Here is a 22,074-nt window from a genome sequence, read left to right as displayed (position 1 = left end):
GCCTAAGCACACATGAGAGCTAGTTAGAGCATGCAATATGACAAGAGGAGAAGAGGTGGATAGAAATGGTTGTCAGGAAAATGGGTAAAATGAGTCCACACGCGTACACACAACAAAAAGGTTTAGACAAAACGCAAGACTCACATTAATCACATCAACACTAAACACCGGTGAGTAAACTAAGCAATGAATCAAAAAAGAAATGGCTTGGAAACGAGGTAGGTAAGGTAGACAACCACACACAACAGTAACATCCTGTAACTGACAATAAAAACACACCACACACACATACTAGACAGACGCACAATACAACATGGAACATTGGATAAAAAGCTTGATGAGGACAAAATGGACATCCCACATTTATTTAGGCAACAGACTTATTTTTTTAGCTAACAAGCAAAGGCTTCCATTAATGTGTGAAAGTTAGGCAGCGAAAACAAATGGAATCACAAGAATTATATTTAAGCAAAATAGCATATCACAGACAATCAAACATGACCCCTGTATTACAGAAGCACTGGAAAAGGGTTTTGCACTTTTTGTTAATATGATGGGAGACAAAATGATTTAGTGCATTTGAACACACGTTACGTACATGTCCATGGTTGTTTGTAAGGTACAGAGCATTGTATTTCCTACCAGGGGCTCCGGTCATGAAAGCAGGCATCTGTTTCTCCTGTGTGGGGGTTTGAGAGCCATCCTGGGTAAATCCCATCTTCATGATCCGCAGCTCCACCCTGTGCGTCCCTTCCAGGATGGTGGTCTCCACAGGGACCCCCTGAGCGGTGAACATCTCCTGGAACCTCTGCGAGGCCACCTGGGCCTCTTCCCGCGTGTCGAAGCGGATGTAGATGTAGCGGTCGTCCTCGCGGTACGAGCGGGGATCCGGGGGGCGCGCGTCTCCCTCGTCGGCGCTGACGAACGACTCCTCCTCCACGTCGGGCGGCAGGCGCGAGCCCAGCAGGCGGCGGAGGCGCTTGCCCGCCTTCCTCAGGTTCTCGTCCATCTCGCTGCCCGAGGAGCTCTCGGGCTCGCTGTCGGCGCTGTAGCCCACGGTCAGCGGCCGGCGGCCGGACGACTCCCTGGCGGAGCCCACCGTCACCTTCCCGCTGTGGCTGGTCACGCCGAACTTGTTGGTGACCTCGCAGGTGTAGACCCCGGTGTCCTGGGTGGTGATGGCGGTGATGACCAGGGAGCAGGTGCCGTCGTTGTAGATGTCGATGTGGTGGTGCTTGCCGTCCGTCAGGGCTTCCCCATCCTTCAGCCAGCGCACCTTCTCAGGCTTGCCCTCGGCCACGCACTCCAGCTGGATGGTCCCGTTGGGCTCCTTGGTCTGGTCCTTGAATACGTCCTTGAAGACGGGACGCATGTCCTTTCGTGCCTTGAAGCCCTTGAAGGCAGCCTGGATCTTGATGGCGGCGTTTTCAAGATCCGGCTCGTCCTCCTTACTGATCTGCGGCGCCGCCTCGGCCTCCTGCCGCACGGCGGTCTGCCTCAGCTCCGTCACCTGCACCTGCTTGACCGCCACGGTCTGCTCTGTCACCCGGGACATCTGGGCGTAGAACTTCTCCTCCATGGCGAAGGACTGAGCCTCGCTTTCCACCGTGAGGGAGGTTTGACTGCTCTTCTTCAGGTAGGACACCAGAGTGGGGCCTCCTGGGACGGACTCGTCCTCGGAGCTGATGATCAGGTTGGTCTCCAGCTCCTTCTTGGCCTTCTCCTTCTCTGGGGCCTTCACCTCCTCCTTCTGCTCCGCGCCGGGCTCCTTGGGCTCCTTGTCCTCCTCGGGCAGCTCGGAGATGGAGTCCAGGGTGGGCTCGCGGCTCATGCGGCGCTTCTTGGCCAGGTCCTCCCATAGGGCGTGAACGTCGCCCTCCGAGGCGGCCTCGGGGGGGAGGCTGGGTTGGGCCCCCTCCTCAAGTTCTACAAAAACACAAATGACACCTGAGGCATGTGCTACGGTATCAAACGGCGCGCTGTGCGGCGACTAGATCCCGTGACGCCGACGTGGAACTAGATCCTGCTCACTGATTCCACAGTTGCTTACCTTCCCCATGAGGGCTGGGTATCAATTCGAATTTCCAGAATCGATTCGATTCCGATTCACAAGCTTCAGAATCGATTATCAAGATTAAATTCGATTCGATTCAATATTGATTCGGTTAGTGTTACTAAAACCAGTTTTTTTTTTTTTGCTGTAACCTTAATTACATGACTGCCAAGTTATGCAACACATCAATACTACAGCTTGGTATCGATACCGATTTCCAAAAATGAATGAATGAATGAATCATTGAATGAATGAATGAACTATTCATTCCTTCATTTATTCATTGATTCATTAAATGAAAGATCGATTTTGGGATTCATGAATCGATTCTGAATCATTTGATTCTGAATCGATTCGGAGTCGATTAATCGATTTTTTTTAACCCAGCCCTATTCCCCATCCACTTACCGCTGCTGGTCCATAAAGCTCACCCCTCTGCCAAGATCTGCTCAGCTTGAGGAGGATACTTTGGCTCTTGACACATTTATGGCTAGAAGAGAAACATGCCAACAGAATATCGTCAAGGAGAGAGGGTTAGAGCTTGCGCTGGTGTCTACCTTTCAGGACGAGGTTGATGGAGCTCTCGGCCTCGTCGGAGACAACGCAGGTGTACACCCCCTGGTCAGACGCCTGGAAGTCCTTGATCAGCAGCACCTGGCTCTTGCCCTCGGTGGTGACCTGGCACTTGCCCCCCATCTCCAGCCCCTTGTTGTCTTTGAGCCAGGTGACCGAGATGCCCTCGGCGGAGAGCTGGCACTCAACACGCGCCATCTTACCCGACTGCAGGTCTTGGCAGGCCAGGGGCTGTGTGACCGTCACCGGAGCCTCTGTGGAACAAACATACTGCTTACACACATCTAGCATACTGCATACTGCATACTGCTTATACACATCTAGCATACTGCATACTGCTTCTGAAGAAAAAGCAGGCAGTGATGGGTCGTGGGTCGAGAGTGCTATGTATTAAGGTCAAATCAAATCAAATCATATTTGATTTGTATAGCGCATTTCCTACGTACAGAGGCAACATAATGCGCTTTACAGAGAGCAATGGGGGGGTGGGCATAGGTCCCACCTCTACATATTCCAGAGGGAAGAAAAAACAAAAACAGTATCACCCGGGGGCCAAAAAGGTGAGCTGTAAAAATTCATCCCGACAATTTCAACGAGACGATCGAGCAAGCTCCTGTAAAAAGTCTATTGGCTAAGAACATTTATAGATCAATAAACCTGGGCTAAATACTTCATAGGAGAAACATGACTATCAGTAGAATATACAAATAGTTGCAGATATGTTGCCTACATGGTAGGCCATTATGTGTTAGCTATCCCTGTAGTCTCTAATATGATATTTACGTGAATCATATAACAAAGCACTTAGCAGAACAGGCTCATAGAGAATGCCGCAAAGCAGAAAGACAGAAAAGGTGTTCAATGGAGCCAGTCTCCCAGCCACTCACCGAGCTGAACCGTCTGAGGCAGCTGAACGGGCTCTCCGGCCCCTGCCAGGTTAATGGCCGCCACTCTGAACCTGTAGCCGCTGCCCCGGATCAGGTTGTCCACCACGAACTCGGTGTTGCACACGGGCTCGGCGTGGCAGGGCAGCCAGAGGGCGCTGTCCGCCAGCTTCATCTCCACCCTGTAGCCCAGGACGGGGCTGCCCCCGTTGTGGAGCGGGGTGAACCAGGACAGGGTCACCGACTCCTTGGTCTTACTGACCAGCTCGGGATCCTCGGGGGGGTCTGGCACCGCTGGTGGTGGGGGGGGGTTACACAGAGGGAACCAGGTGTGAACTCAGAGGAACAGTAGCAGGGGAAATCATTTTGATGTTTGTGGAAGATATTTTAGATGAATGAATAAGGCATAACTACGACTATACTCTAGAGCAGGGGTTCTCAACCTTTTGTAACTTAAGGCCCACTTTTGATTCTCAGGACCACATTCCAGAATACATAAGAAAAAAAAATGGTGGTCCGTCACTTTTTGCATCCGAAGGCAAGGGGAAGTCTGCATCCAAGGGAACCTTCGCTAGCAAACTACGTTAGCTGAACACATTTGGATGTGATTGACGTGGTGATATTCAAACGTAACTGGTCATTGAAATGATGCATTTTAACTTGCATTTTTTATTTATATGTGAATTTTCGGTTACATTTAGATATGAAAATAACTACAGTAGCTTTGTAGCCACGGACCACTGGTTAAGAATGGCTGCTCTAGAGCAACGTGTGCGCACACACACACACACACACACACACACACCCACACACCCACACACACACACACATACTGATGATGGAGAGCTTGGCCATGGAGATGGCGTCCCTGGCGGCGAAGGTGATTTCCTGGGGTGGCAGGGCGGGCGCCCGGTTCAGAACCAGGATATAGGAGCATCCGTCCGCCCGCATGGCCCAGGTGTCGCCGGCCTTCAGCTCGGAGCCGTTGGCGTACCAGTTGACCTCGCTCTCGGGCACGGGCTCCGTCAGCTGGCAGCAGAACTCCACCTCCTCGCCCACCATCGCGACCTTGTCCTCCAGGCCCTTCACCACGTCCAGCTGCCAGCCTAGCAACACACAGGCCGTCGTTGAATACCGTAATACCACCATATGAACCATACAACCTCTACCAATTCACATATCGCTATCAGGCGGAAACCTCTCCGAAATGTTTTCAGAATGTTGAAAAGAACATTCCAATTATGTGTTTTTGAACATAAATGTACATATGATGAGCTGTTTAGAATACATTTCATTGGTCCCGGGGCTGGGAGGTGTAGAGAGTTTGTGAAGGGTAGTCTCAGCTGTCAATGTATGTGAGATACGAGGTTTCCGCCCGACAACGACAAAAAAACGACCCAAAAGAGCACTAACGAGCCATCGATACGCGACCCACCTTTGACTACTAGCTCAGCAGAGGTGACGGCCGTGCCTGCCCGGAAGGTCACGGTGCAGCTGTCGTCGACGCGCAGCTCTTTGAGCAGCAGCAGGTGACGCCGGCCGCTCTCGAACGACACTATCTCGGCGTTCGGGGTCTCCTTCACGGGCTTGCCGTTCAGCAGCCAGCGGCAGTCTTTGCTCTCGGGACGGGAGAGGGCGCACTCGAACAGCGCCTCGCCGCCGTCGATGGTCTCCATGTTCTCCAGGCCCTGCACGATGTTGATGGGCTTGACTGGGGGGGGGGGGGGGAGTAAAAATAGTTACTGTAGAACAGCTTTCGTTAACGCAGGGGGATGTGGGCCATCAGAGAGCTGATATCATAGACTTTTTTTTTATCAGCACATTCTACCAACAGTAGACAATGGAACAATGGAAATATCAAGCATCATTCATCATGACATGTAACCCACTCATACATTATTCATTCATTCATCCAACATCTAACCAGGGAGAGGGTGAGCGGGCTGTGAAAACACGACTACCGGGACAAAATAACAGACAGAGAGGTTAAAGGTCGGGGCTCTTTCCACATGGAGAGGAGCTCACCTTCCACCTCCAGTGAGGCCACCACGCAGGTCCCCTCTGCCTCACAGGAGTACGTCCCCCTGTCCTCGGCCGACACGCTGCTAATGTACAAGCGGGCCACAGTCCAGTCCTGCTCCACTACCACCCTCTGGCCGTCGGGCTGCACTGGCCGCCCGTCCCTCCTCCACTGGGCCTTGACCGGCCGGGAGTACTGGCAGATGAACTCGGCCGGCTGGTTCTCCGGCACCCGCAGGTCCGCCATCTCGCTCACCACCTCTACTGTGGGATCTGACAGGGGGGGGGGGGGGGGGTCAGGGGTCAGGGCTGTATCGCACGGGAGATCTGAAGGACATGCCGAATGACACCCGGGCTTTATAAAACCCCAGTACACTTTGGAGTAATGCGTATTCATCTCTCTTTAGTTACCGGAGAGATTAGAAAGTAAGGAGGGGGGGGGGGGGGGGGGGGGTCCAATTTACTTATTACTATTTACTTATTACTGTAATAATAAAATATGAGAGTGTTCACAGTTCTGAAGTTCTGTACTTAACTCCAAACTGCAGGGGGAGTCAAAAAAGCCCAATTGTCTCAAGACGGTTTTGGTCACAACTGACGGCTAATGGCGGCCAATGAGGGGGGATGTGAGGGGGATGGATGGAGAGTGATGCCAGACTGACAGGGTGGGAGTAGGGAGGTTAGAGAGCTTTAGTGCTTGCGGGTCAGGTGGTGCGGCAGGGAGGGGTGAGCGGTGAGGAGGCGGAGGTGAGGGTGACGGTGGAGGTGAGTATGGGAGGCGGCCAGGATGGATGGGGTGGAGCAGCACTCTCTGCGCTGCGCTCACTAAGTCGCCGCTCGTCTCGGCTTGCGTAGTACTACAGCTGGAGTCTGCGGCCGTACAATTATAATATCCTCAACCATAGCCTTGGTTGTAATCAGAGGTACAAGTACGAAGACTTCTTGAAATTCACACAAAGTCATAAGCAATCAAACCAGGTCCTACATACTGTACTGCCCACATGGTCTACTACTGTAAGTATGGGTGAGATGCCTATTCAAAAGTGAAAATCAGTAAGACTTAGAATCTTCTAGGGGCTACAGTACCAATAACTATGGTTAACGTAAACACCATTAAGAGTTGACTCAGTGTAAAACTAAACTACTCGCACTTTCCTGCAGTGCTGCACCCACCTGTATGTTTTGAGCTTTGCAAAACATACACTGTGAAATATTACTTCACCAGTTAGTGAAATGACCAACATGTATGCCTATGCATGGACGAGGCACAAGTCATTTCAACTCTACTGATTAAACGCGGGATTACTCGCGAGCGGGAGTTTAGAAGTGCAGGCGCTGGCTCCGCCTCCTTCTCGATACCTTTGACTAAGAGCTTGGCGGTGGACACCAGGCTGCCGGCCTTGAACGTGACCGTGCCCGAGTCGTCGGGCGCCAGGTTCTTTAGGGTGAGCGTGTGGGTGTTGGCCTGCGCCTGCCCTATCTGGCTGAAGGGGCTGTCCTCCAGAAGGGTGCCATCCAGCCACCACTGTACGACCCCGGCCGCCCTGCCAGACAGCTGGCAGGTGAAGATGGCCCACTCCCCGACAAAGACGTCGGTGGTCTTTAGACCACACACTATGAAGACCTCTTTGGCTGTAGAGCGAGATAGATAGACACACGCACGCATGTGCGCACACACACACACACACACACACACACACTCACACACACACACACACACACACACACACTCTCAGGTCCTCACATAACTCGTACACGCCAGCTTTGTCACTCGTATCTTTCACTGCTGTATCCATGTTTTATCAAGAGACAGTGCCTCATGAGAACTTAAGAAGTTTGACAAATGGTGGTTCTTAATGTGATACAAAATGAAGGTAAATTGTGTGAATATTTAGAACTAAGGGAAATCAAGAGTACTGTAAAGTATGAACATGATCTCTGTAGATTACAAATAATTAATATGCCAAATAGGTATAAGCCATTTCAAAAGTCTCTATTTGATTGGAAATTCACAGAGAAGAGTCCCGGGTAATGAAGGCCTATCATATGGTCTGATATTTTCGGGAAACCAGGAAGTGATGCTACAGTGTTGACGTTGGGAAGTGATACCTTGCACGGCCACGGAGGCTGTGGTCAGCTGGTCTCCTCCGTCGCAGGTGTAGTAGCCGCTGTCCTCGGGCTCCAGGTTTCGGATGAGGAGCTCTCGGACGCACCCCGCCTGCCTCATCTCGTACCTCTTACCCGCCTGGAGGACCACGCCGCCCTTTCTCCACTCCACCTGGACGGCCGCCTTGGAGAGCTCGCAGCGCAGGGTGACGTCATCGCCCTCCATGGCCTCCTGGCTCGTCAGCTCCTGCTGGAAAAACACTGGGGCACCTGTCGAGAGTTGAACACAGCAGAGAGACCGTATCAGTGTGTCTGAGAGGGGAGGGGAGAGGCTGGAGACAACAGCCGTGGCGGACCAGGTGTAGGATGACTCTCTTGATGCACGTTGCGTGGTAGAGGACAAGAGAGAGAGAGAGAGAGAGGGAGAGTCAAGATTGTTGTGGGGAGTGGGGGAGGGGAGAAACTCATCCTGAGTTTATCTTGATCCACAGTCTTCGATTTAGAGATCAGGACTACTTTCTAGAGCCGGCGTCGTTTTTATTTTGTAAATATTTTTTCATTTTTTTACCTTCCACAGCCAAGGTGATGTAGCACTCGGAGTCACCCGTGTTGCAGTAGTACATCCCTGCGTCATCGGGCGCCAGGTTGTGGATGCGGAGCTGCTGGAGGGCTCCGCTCCTCCTCAGGTCATACTTAGGTCCTGCTTTGATGGCCGCGCCATTCCTGACCCAGCTGACGGTGGCCGTGGGGTCGGAGATGGTGCAGGACAGGGTGACAGTCTCACCCTCCAGGGCCACAGTGTCATGTGGCTTCTCTAGGATTAGAACTGTAGATATGGGGAAATCCGGAGCTACAGTTTATAGGGAAGCTACACGGAAATTCACCCTATTAAAGGTTATGTTATGTACTGTAAAGTTAAAATTGAACGAAGGGTCACTGAAGAATGAAAAAAGACAATTCAATGATTTTGGAGGAAATCTTCCTCTGAACGGCACTAAAACCCTCCTCTGGGTAAAAGAAAGTGTTGCTCATCAGACCCTATACCATCTTTAGTAGGTCAGTAAAATATTGAGCCAGTAACGTTAGCCAGTTATGTAATTATACTGTACATTTACTGTGGCATGCTTGAATGGATGAAGGTGATTGATTAAACTCTGCCTGTTAACAATAGCATTATTCAAATCAGCAAAGAGATATGTTTGTTTCTGTGACACTAATCTCGTCACCGTCATTTTATAGATTCTTTAAAGGTCCCCTATTATGCTCCTTTTCAACAAATTAATATACAGGTCTCTGGGGTCTCCAAAACATGTCTTTGAATATTTTTGCTGAGAGTACCACTCATATTAAGCATTCTAGCAAGCCTCTATACGCCTCTGTTTCAGTCCTGTTCTCGACACACCGTTTCATGTGTCTGTATCTTTAATGTGAATGCACTCTACGAACTGCCTCCAGAGGTTCAAACAATGCAAATGCATCAGGACGTTTCGAGTGGGTAGTTAACTTTTTTTTTTTCCAGATGGCTGTCTCGTGATGTCAGCAGCCCAGGAAAATCTGAACGACTTGTTGAATCACATTTTCAGAATTTGTCTGCCCACAAAAAAAGACTGGGTTGTCTTATTTCAAAATGTGTGTTAGTTAGTAGGCCCGTCAGAGACCCAAATATATGCGCATAAACTCACAAGAATTTTTCATAATAGGTCCCCTTTAAGGCAAAGATGCTACAGTATAAAATGAAAGCCAGAAGGATGATCAACTCATGCCTATGCAAGGTTAGAAGGGATGATGAGTGGATGATGGCGCACAGCAGGTGAGAAGAAGCTTGTCCGTTTGCCAAGGCAAAGCCGATCGGTGGAAGACATGGAGAGAGGTGAGAGAGAGAGCCTATGGACCTCTAGCGAGCAGCCGAGTCATCCCCTTTACCTTTGGGCTTCTTCTCCACCAGGAGGCAGGCCACGCTCTTCTCCTCCCCCACCACGAAGGCCACGTCCCCGGACTCGTCCGTGGTGACCATCTTCAGCGCCAGGCAGTGGACCCGGCCCTGGCAGCTCATCTCGTTCAGGTCGTTGTTCTGGAGGAGGTTGTCCGCCAGCCACCACTGTGCGTCGGTCACCCCGGAGTGGGACAGCTCCACCTCAAACACAGCGTCCTGGCCGGTGGTCACCGTGATGTCACGGAGGTGACGGGTGATCCGTAGGCGCTCTGGAGGTAAAGGGGGGTGATGGCAGGTGTGAGAGGGCTGAGGGCATATCCGGGCCAGGGGGACCCAAGGGATGAAGATGAGCATCCGGAATGAGAGAATCGCCAGTGAAAGCCCACAGCAAAAGCATGATCTAGAAAACTGGCAGTCTGGTCGTCTGCGAGACACACCCGCCATATGCTGTTGACAAAGTGAGCTGAAACAAATATAATTCAGGCCAAACATTATAAGACAATTATGAACCAGAAGCAAACCGGTATTCTAAAGTAGAGTAGTGCACAGGAACATACCTGTACTTTAACTTCCTCCTACTACTGTATGATGACTGATATATGGGGTTGGTACAGTATGATGCTGAAATTACCTCTGACATCATAACACAGAAAGAACAAAAGGTAGAGTTGATTTGGCTTTCCGAAAAATCATAAACTGATTCTTCATGTGCCAATAGTTTCAGATAATGAAACCAATATCACATACGCAATTCCAGGTCGACTATATTGTTACTGCAAATACGACTACTAAATCCAAGAAGACGCCCAGGGTGGAAGTCCTGACTGAGACCGATGAGTTGAGTTGAGTCGAGTTAAGTCGAGTTGAGTTGGCTTGAGTTGAACTGGGCTGGGTTGAGTTGAGTTGAGTTGAGAGGAGTTGAGTTGGATTTGAGTTGGATTTGAGTTGGATTTGGAGTTGAGTTGATGCATGCAGCAGGATGACAGTAGTAGCCATGGGGGATAATAGGAAACTGACAGACTGGACGACGTGTTCTTTTTACCTGTGACGGTCAGCGTGGCGGTGCTCTGTTTGTCCCCGGTGTCGCAGGTGTACTCCCCGCCGTCCTCCACCGTCAGCTGATGCACCACCAGCGTGTGGGCGGAGCCCGTCTGTTCCATGGAGTACTTCCCCCCCTGGGAGAGCAGCGCCGAGCCCTTCCTCCAGGTTACGCGGGCCTCCGCGCTGGTGGTCTCGCAGGACATGGTGGCGCTGTCCTCCTCCGTCGCCTCCTGGTTCGCCAGCTCCTTGCTGAACTCCACGGGTGCCGCTGCCAGGACACAGCCACAGACAAACGGGCACACAGTCAGGACGGAGAGCGCTGTTTTCGGAGTGGACAACGATACACCAAAGTACAGACCATCGTGAAAGGGACACTCTCACAACCGACTGATTCCGAACTCCTGTACTCACAATGGTAACTGTTCCATAGTAAAATAGAACGGCAAAAAAGAGAGAAAATGTTAGAGTTAGTATCGAAATGGATGCGCGTTTCTATTAACTTACAACATTGTACTTATGCATCGTTCCATATTAGACGACATGAAAGACACATTGCTCGATATTAGACAACATGTTGGTCCGCATACTATAAAATAAGGACAAGAAACGTGCGGACAAAGGTTTCTGAATGAAACATGGGACAAAAGCACACCAAAGGGTTGTCATGCAGTGAGGAGTGAGGGAATTAAAATGGACAGAGTGCTGTGGAGGGCAGGAAATACACACATAGGAAGACAGGAAAGGGAAAGAATGTGCAAACTGTCATCCCAAGGATATGGGCATAATGTGTTAATGTGCAAAGCAGAAAAGGGAAGAAAGTGGATGAAGATGACTGAACAGTAGAGACACCGGCAGTGGACAACCTGAGTACTCAGTGTCTGGGATGCTGCACGTGACTGAAACAGCCAACAAGATGGATCCCACAGGGAGAATGACAGGGAACATTTGTGTAACAATTCAAGAGGATAGGGTACAACAACACCGTGAGAGGGTCAGTGAGGGAGGCTGGGAGCGGTCAGTAGCCGTTGGACTGGTCAGTAGTTTCAGGTCAGCAGACTGTGGTACTAACAGTGTCTTACCTCTAACCGTCAGGCTGGCGGTGGAGGTGTGGTTACCGACCGAGAAGGTGACGGTGCCCGAGTCGGCCTGGGTGACGCCCCGGAGGGTCAGTCTGTGCACCGGGCCCTCCGCCCTGATCACGTTCATCTCGTTGTTCTGCAGAGGGACGTCCTGCAGCTTCCACTGGGCCTGGGGCGCGACGTCACGGGAGACCACGCACTGGAAGTGGACGTCCTCGCCCTGGCGGACAACGCAGCTCTCCAGGAACTTGACGATGGTCACCTCCACCTCTGTTAGATAAAGCCAGTTGTGTGCTGTGGTTACGAATGAGTGTCAGGTCTAGGGAACTACGTAACTGAATTAATGAGATTGGTGGAAGGTGGACAGCTAATGAGCAAACATGAGCCAAAAATAATAAAATAGACACCAGTCTCCATGGGCTATATGATGAGTTTAACATCTAACAGAGGTTAACATGAGGTTAACATCTGTGAAGGAAGAATGAAAGCTCCCCTGTGAACACAGGAGGCAGAGACGATGGGAAAGTGAGACAGACAGTTGAACTGCAAGCAGAGCGCTCAGTGAAGTGGTTATGGATGCCTTGCAAAATGGAGGTGGAAGTGTAAAAGAAGACGCATAATGAGGGACCAAACAAGAAAACGCATGATGAGGGACCAAAGAAGAAGACACATGATGAGGGACCAAAGAAGAAGACACATGATGAGGGACCAAAGAAGAAGACGCATGATGAGGGACCGAAGAAGAAGACACATGATGAGGAACCAAAGAAGAAGACACATGATGAGGGACCAAAGAAAAAGACACATGATGTTGAACCAAAGAAGAAGACACATGATGAGGGACCAAAGAAGAAGACACATGATGAGGGACCAAAGAAGACATGATGAGGGACCAAAGAAGACAGATGGAGTGGAGGAGAGATGAGGACTGCCACAAAGCACGAAGATTCATACCATGCGTCTTGAAAAGTAGAGCTTTGTGCGAAAGTCTTGTGTGAGTCACAAAGACAGGGTGCCCAAGAAATGAATGGCCAGAAAAGTCATTACACAAGCGGGTGATTGTGAAAGATGGCACAGTCCCAAGTACGGTATCCCTACCCTTCACGGTGAGCTTGGCTGAGACCTTCTGGTCGCCCGTGTCACAGGAGTATTCCCCGGTGTCGGTCCCCTGTAGTTTATAGATAACCAGCTGAACTACAACTCCCTCCTGTCTCAGCTGGTACTTGCTGCTAGACTCCAGAGGCCTGTCCCCCTGCCTCCACACCACGGCAGCCCCAGGCCTGGTGGTCTCGCAGCGCAGGGTGGCTATCTCCCCCGCCTCCTCCTCCACATCCTGGAACCTGGTTCTGAAGAAGATGGGTGAGGCTGTGGGGGAGAGAAGGAGTCAGGGACGGACGAGGACTGGTCGGGGGGGGGATACTTTCACCCATAAAGCACAGAGAGGTACTATATTTGGAAGAGTGAGCTATTTCAGAACAGAATATGCTGACAGGTCAGCTTTATTTCAGCGTACCCTTCACAGCTAGATCTGCGGTGCTTTGCCGGTGGCCACTGTCACAGGTGTAGCTGCCAGAGTCCTCTGGGTCTAAGTTATGGATGACCAGCCTGGCACTTTGCCCTTCCTGGCTGATTACATACTTGGCACAGGGGCACAGATCAACCTCTCCCTTCCTCCACTCCACAGGGGCCCCAGGTTTAGAGAGCTCACAGTGCAGGGTGACACTGGCCCCCTCCTCAGCCTCCTGGCTCTCCAGCTCTCGTGTGAAAAGGACCGGAAGAGCTGACAAATTCGAAAGCATGTCGATTACGACAGTCTACGGCACCGTGTAACTTCAGTCCTGATGTTTTACATTGTAGAGGAGACGAAGCGTAAGGCTGACAGGTTCTCATCCTACCATGTACTGTGAGCCAAGCAAAGCTTTCTGCGTCTTCGGCGCTGCAAGCGTAGTTTCCTGTATCCTCGGGCTTCAGATCCCAGACCTGAAGCTCAACACTGCACCCTATCTGCTTCATCTGGTACTTTTCTCCAGAGCTCAGTACCAGTGTTCCCTTCCTCCACTCCACAGGAACCCCAGGTTTAGAGAGCTCACAGTGCAGGGTGACACTGGCCCCCTCCTCAGCCTCCTGGCTCTGTAGCTCTTGTTTGAATGTCACTGGAAGGGCTGAGGGATGGAGGAGTTAGATAAGTGCTATTGGTCCCAAAAAGGTTATTTCTACAGTAGGTTGTTTGATGACAGATGCCAGCCCAAGAATGCAAAAGTATTTTTTTCAAAGAAAGGAGCATATGCTTTTCAATGTGTCCATCCATCCAGAACCTGTGAATGTGATCAACATCTAGATAGACAGACATGCAGACGGACGGATGGACGGACGGACGGACGGACGGACGGACAGACGGACGGACAGACAGACAGACAGACAGACAGAGCTTCTACAGAGAGACAAAGTCTTCCCTCTCCCACGCACATACACTGACACACAGAAACACACAAACCAACTTGAATAGCTTGTCCGCTTTCCATAGCCAACTAAAATACCAGCATGCCAAACGGAACATGAAGCTCAGAGTTCAAAACAGAACAGGATATCTCCCATGGAACCATCCAGAGAGAGGTCATACCCCCACAGCGGTGTACACATGAGGTAAGCTCAGGACACGAAGCAGACAACAGACAGCTGTCCTACCATGGGCCTCCACCACTTCTTGCTTCTCCCCCACTGTAGTGTTTGCTTCTGGGGCAGCGGGAGCTACTGGTGGCTCTACAACCACAAACGTGGGGGGAAAGTCATTTGTTCAACAACAGAGCAAAGATACAGATTATCAGGCCTTAATGAGCCATTAATGTCAAATGCTACGGATAAAAATAGTAGGGCATAGGCCTATTCTATCAAACAAGGGTATCTAGACAAACACAGTGGCCATTAGCCACAGCTTACTGACAACTAACAGACGGAGGGCGTGCTTGCATTACAAACAAGGCAAATGCGGCTTGCCACAAACTCCCCTACCTTCCTCTCCTATTTTGGCCTCCAGTTTGGGGCACTCTTCCTCAGCGCTGTCTGCAGGGACATGAGGCTCTTCTTCATCTATTGGTGTTACATGATTCTATTAGACACTTCAACACCTACAGCTTTCAAAGGTACATTTGGCACACCTACAGTAACCAAGCAGGGATGTTTAGAGGTATATCAAATCCTTTAAGACGCCAGCCACAACAAAGAAAACCACACACACTCTGAACAAACTAAAGCAATGGCATAGATCCAGCTTTTCAAAGGCCAAATGTGGTTATCTTTCAACTTCAAACAATTTCAAGAGTCGTACAAACAAAAGGCCTTTGATCTCAGGCTTGTTATGAACTCCCTGCCTATAACTTCTCCTCCCTGCTTGCTCTCAAGCTTCTTTGACTCCTCTGCTGGGGTAATCTGTGGCACTGGGGAGGTTAGATAACAGTGCCACCTTGAAAGAATTGCAGCATGTGCCTTTAATAAATACTCCTGACACGAGAGCCGAGAGCACAAATATTCGATACAGGTGAAGGTTTGACAAATGCAACCTGTGAAAACTGTAAACAAAGTTGACTAACAAAAATACAGTGTTTTAGCAGAACAAGAATACCAAGGGCCTCAACAGCAGTCTCCTTTTCAACAGTCTCCTTCTTTAGCTCAGATTCTGCAGGAGAGGGAGCAGCAGGCCTCAAAACTATGGCAAAACACCAACATATCAGCATGTGCATACAGAAATGTACCTCAACACCTGTCCTATAAGCAGAAATTTCAGATGCAGACGCATATTGAATTGCAAACATCCGTGAAAAAAAATCACGAGGACAGAAATCTAGAGAACATCTACATTCTTCCCTAACTTCAGCCTTCTCTGAAGTCTCCTGTTCCTGGGGCTCCTGTTTGGGGGTGACTGCAGGGTGCAAGATTTCCGTACCTCAGGTCACAGTAGAATAGAGAAACTTGAATCGACGGATTATGATAAAGTATAACTGATAACGCATCAGATCCAGACTAACTGACTAAGGACACAACAGCTGCACTGCATTTGAAACGCCAAGCAACTTCAGTCCTGCATTCCAGACTTAAGCACACTGAGTACAATAACAGTCGCATTATAACCTAGCTTTTTGGATAGTGCAAAGCAAACTTACAGTATCGCTTGCCAATGTGACATACAGTAGAAGAGTGCTGAGTTTTCCACAAACAGCAACCCAATGCAAAGGCAGAGAGAACAACCCATGTAAAGCCAACAGCGACAGAAACAAGTTACTGACACAACTGATCTTCTGGCAAGCACAAATACCAAGTCAAGGTTTCACTTCACTTACTGTAAACACAGTATAAAGAGAGATAATATGCTTTTGTTCTTTTACAAAAAGAGCCAATATGCTGTACAGCAGTAGTTGCATAACAAAAAGAGCCAACTGCATATACGGTACAGTGAAGCAGCCACTCATTCCACCATGTTCATCTTCTCCTACTGTACCTTTGGCTCCCTCTTTTGTCTCCTGATCCATTTGTCCTTCAGCAGGGGGAGGAGAAGGACCTTGGGTCATCTCTACTGTGGTGGCACATTTCACACTTTATTATGACAGACTCAGTCAGACCGACAGACTTAGTCAAACTGCCCATTTCTCCTTTTCTCCATACCTTCACTACCGTCTTTGGTCCCCTGCTCCTCAGGCTCTTGTTTTGGGGAGACTGCAGGAGTCGGGGGCTTCAGCGCTACAGTAAACATTGTGGACATATTTATAATTATATTATACGAACTCATACGAAACAAACAACTCACGGATATGAATCAAATGCCGAGCCAGACATTAACCAGCATCACATCAGACCCAGATGATAGTAACCAGACAGAACGTCGATGCGGTTTTAGAACGATTTAATTTCCAGTATGTAGCATGACGGAATAGAAACTGACAAGAACATAAAGCTGTCAACTTGAAGCGCGCAGGCCAACCCCCCCCACCATCCGTACCTTCACCCCCCTCTATGCTCTCTTGGTTCTGGGGCTCTGGTGTCGGGGTAACCTCAATAGATGCACCGACTGAAGCCAGACAGACAAACACCAGATAATGTGCTCCACAACTCTGCATGATTAGGAAACATCTAGGCGAGATTCATGCATGAAGTCCCTGCCTACCTCCTCCTCCTCCTCCAGCCTCCTTGGGCTCAGTCTCCTGGGGCTCCTGTTTGGGGGTTTCTACTGGCATGGGAAGCTTTGGGGCTGAGAGACAACATTCAATAAACTTCACCGTTGTTAACACCAACAACTCATCAGTGAACAGACCAAGATCGTTGAAAAGTACGTCCACCAAGGCGACGCATCTCCAAACAGGACAAACGAATGTTGGGAGACAACGGTGACTAACATTTAGTAGGCCTAGGCCTGCATCTGCCAAGCGAATAGACAGCAACAGACATGAGGGGCAAAAAGCTTCTCTCCACTCCTGAGTGGAATATCTAGACTGTGCAACATAGAGCAGGAGCCAGCAGATCACCTGAACACCACGAGTGACGACTGAACAGTGGGACAAACAAGCTGCGAGAAAACACATGGCCCTTCAACCGAATGACGTCCACAAGGACTCACGGCGTAGAAAGCACAACCACAACACAACTGTGCAGATGGTGAAGCAGAAAGCCAAACTGCGCATGTCCACTGCCCTGTGTAGGCCTACCTTCTACTGGTGCCTTTGTCTCCTTCTTTTGCTGGGCCGCTACTGGAGGCGCTGGGGCCTCCACAGCTGAGATAACACATACAGAACCTCATTAACCCCCACGGACGCTAGACACTGATCTGACATGCTGTAGACAGCCTGCCAACACAAAGAGCTGCCAAACGAGTTTTAAATCAAGACTATAAAAACCATAAACATCTGTAAGCTAAATGAAACGTGGTTGACCATGTATGGATGGAAAGCAAAAAAAACGAACATAGATTACCTTTAGAGGCAAAAGGCACTGAGGTGAACTAATCTTATATTTTTAGAGCGATGGATTACCGGCAACAAACATCTAGGGCTCTTGAACCCCTTTATCAACGAACAACTTTAACACCAACAACTCATCGGTAAACAGATTGAGATCATTGAAAAGTACAACCACAAAGGCAAGGCATCTCAAAATGGAACAGACGAATGCTGAGAGACAACAGTGAGCAACATTTAGTAGGCCTAGGCCTGCATCTGCCAACCGAATAGACAGCAACAGACATGAGGTGTGAAAAGCTCCTCTCCACTCCTGAGTGGAATATCTAGACTGTGCAACATAGAGCAGGAACCAGCAGATCACCTGAACACCACGAGTGACGACTGAACAGTGGCACAAACAAGCAAACAAAACGTATGGTCCTTCAACCGAATGACGTCCACAAGGACTCACGGCGTAGAGAGCACAACCACATGGGGATTGACGTAACAACACAACTGTGCAGATGGTGAAGCAGAAAGCCAAACTGTGCATGTCCACTGCCCTGCGTAGGCCTACCTTCTACTGGTGCCTTGGTTTCCTTCTTCTGCTCCTTCTGCTGGGCAGCTACTAGAGGCACTGGGGCCTCCACAGCTGAGACAACACATACAGAACCTCATCAACCCCCACGGACGCTAGACATCGATCTGTCATGCTGTAGACAGCCTGCCAACACAAAGAGCTGCCAAACAGGTTTTAAATCAAGACTATGAAAACCACAAGCATCTGTAAGCTAAATGAAACGTGGTTGACCATGTATGGATGGAAAGCAAAAAAAACTAACATAGATTACCTTTAGAGGCAAAAGGCACTGAGGTGAACTAATCTTTTATTTTTAGAGTGATGGATTACCGGCAACAAACATCTAGGGCACTTGAACCCCTTTATCAACGAACACCTTTAACACCAACAACTCATCGGTAAACAGATTTAGATCATTGAAAAGTACGACCACAAAGGCAAGGCATCTCAAAACGGTACAGACGAATGCTGAGAGACAACAGTCAGCAACGATTAGTAGGCCTAGGCCTGCATCTGCCAACCGAATAGACAGCAACAGACATGAGGTGTGAAAAGCTCCTCTCCACTCCTGAGTGGAATATCTAGACTGTGCAACATAGAGCAGGAACCAGCAGATCACCTGAACACCACGAGTGACGACTGAACAGTGGCACAAACAAGCAAACAAAACTCATGGTCCTTCAACCGAATGACGTCCAAAAGGACTCACGGCGTAGAGAGCACAACCACATGGGGATTGACGTAACAACACAACTGTGCAGATGGTGAAGCAGAAAGCCAAACTGTGCATGTCCACTGGCCTGCATAGGCCTACCTTCTACTGGTGCCTTGGTTTCCTTCTTCTGCTCCTTCTGCTGTGCAGCTACTGGAGGCGCTGGGGCCTCCACAGCTGAGATAACACATACAGAACCTCAATAACCCCCACGGACGCTAGACATCGATCTGTCATGCTGTAGACAGCCTGCCAACACAAAGAGCTGCCAAACGAGTTTTAAATCAAGACTATAAAAACCATGTATGGACGGAAAGCACAAAAAAAACATAGATTACCTTTAGAGGGAAGAAGCACCGTACAACACTGAGGTGAACTAATCTTTTATTTTTAGAGTGATGGGTTACCGGCAACAAACAACTAGGCCACTTGAACTCCTGTATCCACGAACAAACAGTGGCACAACCAAGCCACAAGCAAAAACTGGCTGTACACTTAAGGCTATAATTATCACCACCGTCATTTACAATGACAACGCGAAGCAGGGGCCAGTCACAGAGCAAACTGCAGAGCACAAGGTGGAGCAGGAGCCATCTCTCCTTCTCCACCATCCTCCCTTCCTACCTTGGCTTTCCTTTTTGGTCTCCTGCATGTGGGGTTCCTCTTTGGCAGCTACTGGAGCAGCTGGAGCCTCTGCAGCTGGGATAAAAGATTTGTCTCAGAATGCAGGTCTTCATCAGCATCCGCTGACGTTACACACAAATCAGACCGTCATCTGATTTGATGTACAAAACACATTATGAATCAAGACAGCAGGAACCCGCAAGCAACAGTAAGCAGTGTGGAAGACCATAACAAAGACTGAGAGCAGAGAAAATACAGACCTTGGCAAATAGAGAAAACGAGCCTTAAAACGCATCTTCACAACAGCGTTTTGACTTCAAGAGCAACAGATGACAAGCAACAAACAACTTGTGGATGAACAGACAGTGAGACAACAAAAGGGCATGAATGAATGCTTTTGCCATTGTCAGAAGCCAGAGACCAGTTACAGTTCAAAGTGTAGAGAGCAAGGTAAAGCGATGGCCATTTCTCCTCTCCTCCTCCTTCTCCTCCTCTTCCTCCACATTCCTCCCTACCTTGGCCTCCATTCTTGGCCTCCTGCTTCTTGGGCTGCTCTTTGGGGGTGACTGCAGGGGCTGGAGCCTTCAGCGCTACAACAGAACATCCTACTTTGAATTGAGACTTCTGAGGCAGAGCATGTGACATCTACACACAGCACTATTCAACACTATGAAGATGAAAAGCATGAAACTTGATACAAGTTTACATGATCCAATCTGATGACAATCTCAACTCTTGGGGATAAAAAAAGGAAACGGCAATCAATTGCGATGAAAGGACAACATACATATTACAAGGCAACTCAACAACAGGAAGTGACAGACAATTTCCCTTCAGGGATTAATAAAGTACTGCTACTACAGTAACAACCTCTCCCTGTGCTGTGACCTTGTCGTGGTGGAGAGGCTTACGAGTTTCTAAGCCCCTGAGAGCTACAGCTCCTGTATGCTGGGAGAACACTCCAGCTCCTGGTAAGTTAAACCTACCAGGTTGGTCTCGGTTGAGGTGCCAGACGAAAGCAAGCACACTGGCTCTCCAGGTTTGTGTGCTGGGCGTTAAAACGCCATCCCATTAAAGAAACATATTGTTTCAGAAACTACAATGAACAGAAATATTGACACCAGGCCCATGTAACCACTCCTCATGAAAGCAGAAAGGAAATCAGGAGTGAGAAAGAAGGTCTAATCAGGCCAAAAACCAAGAACACCACCTCGGAGCACCACCTCGGAGCTCCAAACCATGTATGAGACCTCCAAGACAGCACAAGTCCTCTGTGAGATGAAGAGGTTCCACCTCAATAAGTGAAAGTCACTGGTGGCTCTGGATGTCAAGTGCTGTATGATGGATCTGTCATTCTCCATTCAGGCCATTAAAACACCCACACGCGTGACGTAGCCGTCATAACTACAGTGCTATGACAAACACAGACATAGGACAAAAGGCATTGAAACCACAGACACTTACACAGACATAAGACACATTAAACATGTTAAAGGGCTTGATAGTCATGACAAATTACAGCCTAAAATGCAAGCTCAACATCAAATCATCAATTTCATCATTGCACTTCATCAGCAAAATTCAAATAAAATACACATAGGAAACCACTCTCTCCTACCCTTGATCTTGATGCTGGCTGAGGTCTTCTGGTCTCCACACACACAGCTGTAGTCCCCACTGTCTTCTGGAACGACGTTGCTGATCAGGAGTTCATTCACAGAGGCTTTCTGCTTCATCTGGTACTTTTCTCCAGACTTCAGTACCAGTGTTCCCTTCCTCCACTCCACAGGAACCCCAGGTTTAGAGAGCTCACAGTGCAGGGTGACACTGGCCCCCTCCTCAGCCTCCTGGCTCTCCAGCTTTTGCTTGAACGTCACAGGTTGGGCTGAGGGTTCAAATTCAACTGAGTTCATAACACAGATATACCAAGTCCCAACAGAGACAGAGAGGACACACACATACAAACATATAGATACATACAAACATATAGATACATACATACATACATACATACATACATACATACATACATACATACATACATACATACATACATACATACATACATATATACATACTGTACATCAATAACAAGATATACAACATACAAAACCATAAACACACAATAGTCAAACAACGTCAAGACAAAACAAAGAGCACATTTATCCTAAACCATAGACCTACTCTCCAGCACATGGCTCCGACATTCTTAGCTAAACCTAACATGACGCGCAGAACCACCTGGGAAGTCGTCCTTGGAGACTGTTTGGAAAGAGCAGTCACTTCCAAAAAATACTTGGCAGGTGATTGAATGAACCATCTGTTCATCACCTTCTAGTAGAAACCTGTAGCTGCCACCGTTCCTCATAGGATGCTGATTGGTCTGAAGTGAACCAGTGTTTCGGGCAGAAGGGCATTAAAGCATGACAAGATGGATTCTCGCCTTGTGAATCCAGCTGCCTTGCAAGATAAAGCTAAACCACCATTTCCAGTCAATTGAAAAAAGGCCACCTAATAAAGGCAACATCAATAATGTCTAACACACA

The 22,074-nt window shown here is 49.0% G+C and overlaps 1 protein-coding gene across 1 annotated transcript in view; it reads right to left on the bottom strand.

The window, feature by feature from the left end:
- Nucleotides 1-22,074, bottom strand: part of obscnb (obscurin, cytoskeletal calmodulin and titin-interacting RhoGEF b) — a gene marked incomplete at both ends in the record, with an annotated part of 66,832 nt that overhangs the window by 11,975 nt on the left and 32,783 nt on the right. Inside the window, 15 exons of the mRNA XM_084458238.1 lie at nucleotides 643-1,947; nucleotides 3,514-3,804; nucleotides 4,344-4,616; nucleotides 4,946-5,221; nucleotides 5,536-5,802; nucleotides 6,889-7,161; nucleotides 7,639-7,905; nucleotides 8,204-8,461; nucleotides 9,559-9,837; nucleotides 10,611-10,877; nucleotides 11,689-11,958; nucleotides 12,787-13,053; nucleotides 13,202-13,468; nucleotides 13,584-13,850; nucleotides 21,147-21,413. Of these exons, the coding sequence (XP_084314364.1) occupies nucleotides 643-1,947; nucleotides 3,514-3,804; nucleotides 4,344-4,616; nucleotides 4,946-5,221; nucleotides 5,536-5,802; nucleotides 6,889-7,161; nucleotides 7,639-7,905; nucleotides 8,204-8,461; nucleotides 9,559-9,837; nucleotides 10,611-10,877; nucleotides 11,689-11,958; nucleotides 12,787-13,053; nucleotides 13,202-13,468; nucleotides 13,584-13,850; nucleotides 21,147-21,413 (5,094 nt within the window). The remainder of the gene's footprint in view (nucleotides 1-642; nucleotides 1,948-3,513; nucleotides 3,805-4,343; nucleotides 4,617-4,945; nucleotides 5,222-5,535; nucleotides 5,803-6,888; nucleotides 7,162-7,638; nucleotides 7,906-8,203; nucleotides 8,462-9,558; nucleotides 9,838-10,610; nucleotides 10,878-11,688; nucleotides 11,959-12,786; nucleotides 13,054-13,201; nucleotides 13,469-13,583; nucleotides 13,851-21,146; nucleotides 21,414-22,074) is intronic.

The sequence above is a fragment of the Borostomias antarcticus genome, assembly GCF_949987555.1.
Source record: "Borostomias antarcticus genome assembly, chromosome: 24".
NCBI classification, from domain to species: Eukaryota; Metazoa; Chordata; class Actinopteri; order Stomiiformes; family Stomiidae; genus Borostomias; species Borostomias antarcticus.
Note: the sequence above shows the minus strand (reverse complement) of the source record. Positions and strands in the feature narration are given on the sequence as shown.